Source organism: Aptenodytes forsteri, unplaced genomic scaffold (assembly GCF_000699145.1).
Source record: "Aptenodytes forsteri isolate BGI_AS27 unplaced genomic scaffold, ASM69914v1 Scaffold651, whole genome shotgun sequence".
Classification (NCBI taxonomy): Eukaryota; Metazoa; Chordata; class Aves; order Sphenisciformes; family Spheniscidae; genus Aptenodytes; species Aptenodytes forsteri.
Window position 1 is genome coordinate 293,871 of NW_008794079.1, and position 1,538 is coordinate 295,408.

Genomic DNA, 1,538 nt, shown 5'->3' on the forward strand with positions numbered 1-1,538 from the left:
TCTCCCCCCCCCGCCGGCCCCGCCGCCTCGGGCCGCGGGCGCTCCGCCCCGTCCTGCCGCCTTGCCACGCGGAGGGAGGCTCTCTGACGGCTCCCGTTCTGCCCGCAGGCTCTGGACTACTGTCACAGCATGGGGGTCATGCATCGAGACGTCAAGCCACACAACGTCATGATTGACCACGAGCACAGAAAGGTACGGTGAGGCCCCTGCTGGCCCCGGATCCGCCTCCCTGGGGAAAGGGGAATGCTGCGGGGCGGCGCTGGGCTGGTTCTCTCTGCCCGGCTCTGCCTCTGGGAGCAGAGAGGGTCAGCCGTGCTGCGCCAGCTCCCGCCGTCCAGGCAGGGGGTGAGCAGAGGCCGCGAGCTCTTCTCCCAGCCGCTCGGCTCCTGGCTCGGGGCCGTTTTCGCTCTCGGCCAGAGAACCAGCAGCTTGCGTTGGCCCGCGTCCTCGTGCTCCTGTTCCTGCAGGCCAGCGCAGGCTTATCCCGCGCTGAGCTGCTGCGGACGGTTGCGGTTCCGACAGCGAAACTTCCCCGGCACAGTTAATGCCGCGTGGTCCTGCCCGTCTCCGGCGGCACCAGCGCCCCCGAGCCCGTATTCGGGCAGGAGAGCGTTGCCTTTAAGTCCCGGTCGGCCCTCATTAGATCTGGGCCCCAGCAGACCCCGGTGCGGGGAGGGGGCTGCCTTTGCAGCTGTTTGTTTGGAAATACAGGTGACCGTAAAACCCGCACCTGCGTCCAGTAAACTCCCTTTATTTGCCACCTGTCTGCCGGTAACTTAGGCTTGTAAATGTAACTTCAGATTTCTTCCAGCACCTCTGTAGCAACTGGCCAGCTGGGGCCTCAAATAAAAAGGACTTCAAAAGGCGCCCGCTCGGACAGCGGGAGGCTGGGCGTCTCCCCGTGGCACGGGCAAAGCCTCTTGCAGCCGGTGAACGCCCCGGTTACGAGAGCAGAAGGGGGCCGACCCTCCCCGTGCCCCTTGGGCACCGTGCCCTTTGAAATCTCCCCCGTCGTCGCAGCCTGGTATCGCCCTGCGTCAGGCCGGCTGCGTTCTGTCGTAACCGCCGTGCTCGCAGGCATCTGAGCCCAGCCGGCCTTCCCTTCTCCCCAAATTAACACCAAAACCCCGGGAGAGGCTCTTTGCGGACGGTGGATGTCGTATGTCTCGATTCGAGTAAGACTTCGGCCAGGGAGACACGGCTTAGACGCGTCCTCCATGCAGTAGGTGTAGAGCTGCTGGAAAAGCTGTAATTGGGAGAGCGATTGTCGATGGTTTGCTGCCAGAGCGGAAGGCAGCGCCGCACAGGATCCGCAGGGATCGTCCTAGGCCTGGTGTTAGTATTGATGACCTGGCTGACGGACCAGAGAGCGCGTGCGTCGCCTGCAGGTTTAACGAGCGGAGCTGGGGAGGGCGGCGAGTCCCCTGGAGTGCAATCATCGCTATCCTGACCAGTTTGAGAAAAGACGGGGGGGAAAAACGGGGTGAAATTCCCGAGGGGCAAATGCAAAACCTGAGTCAGAAGCGGGAGCGGCCGGG

The 1,538-nt window shown here is 63.8% G+C and overlaps 1 protein-coding gene across 1 annotated transcript in view; it reads left to right on the forward strand.

Annotated features, from left to right (window-relative positions):
• Nucleotides 1-1,538, forward strand: part of LOC103893281 (casein kinase II subunit alpha) — a gene marked incomplete at its 3' end in the record, with an annotated part of 25,396 nt that overhangs the window by 9,540 nt on the left and 14,318 nt on the right. Inside the window, exon 6 of the mRNA XM_009272337.2 lies at nt 109-192. Coding sequence (XP_009270612.1) covers nt 109-192 — 84 coding nt within the window. The remainder of the gene's footprint in view (nt 1-108; nt 193-1,538) is intronic.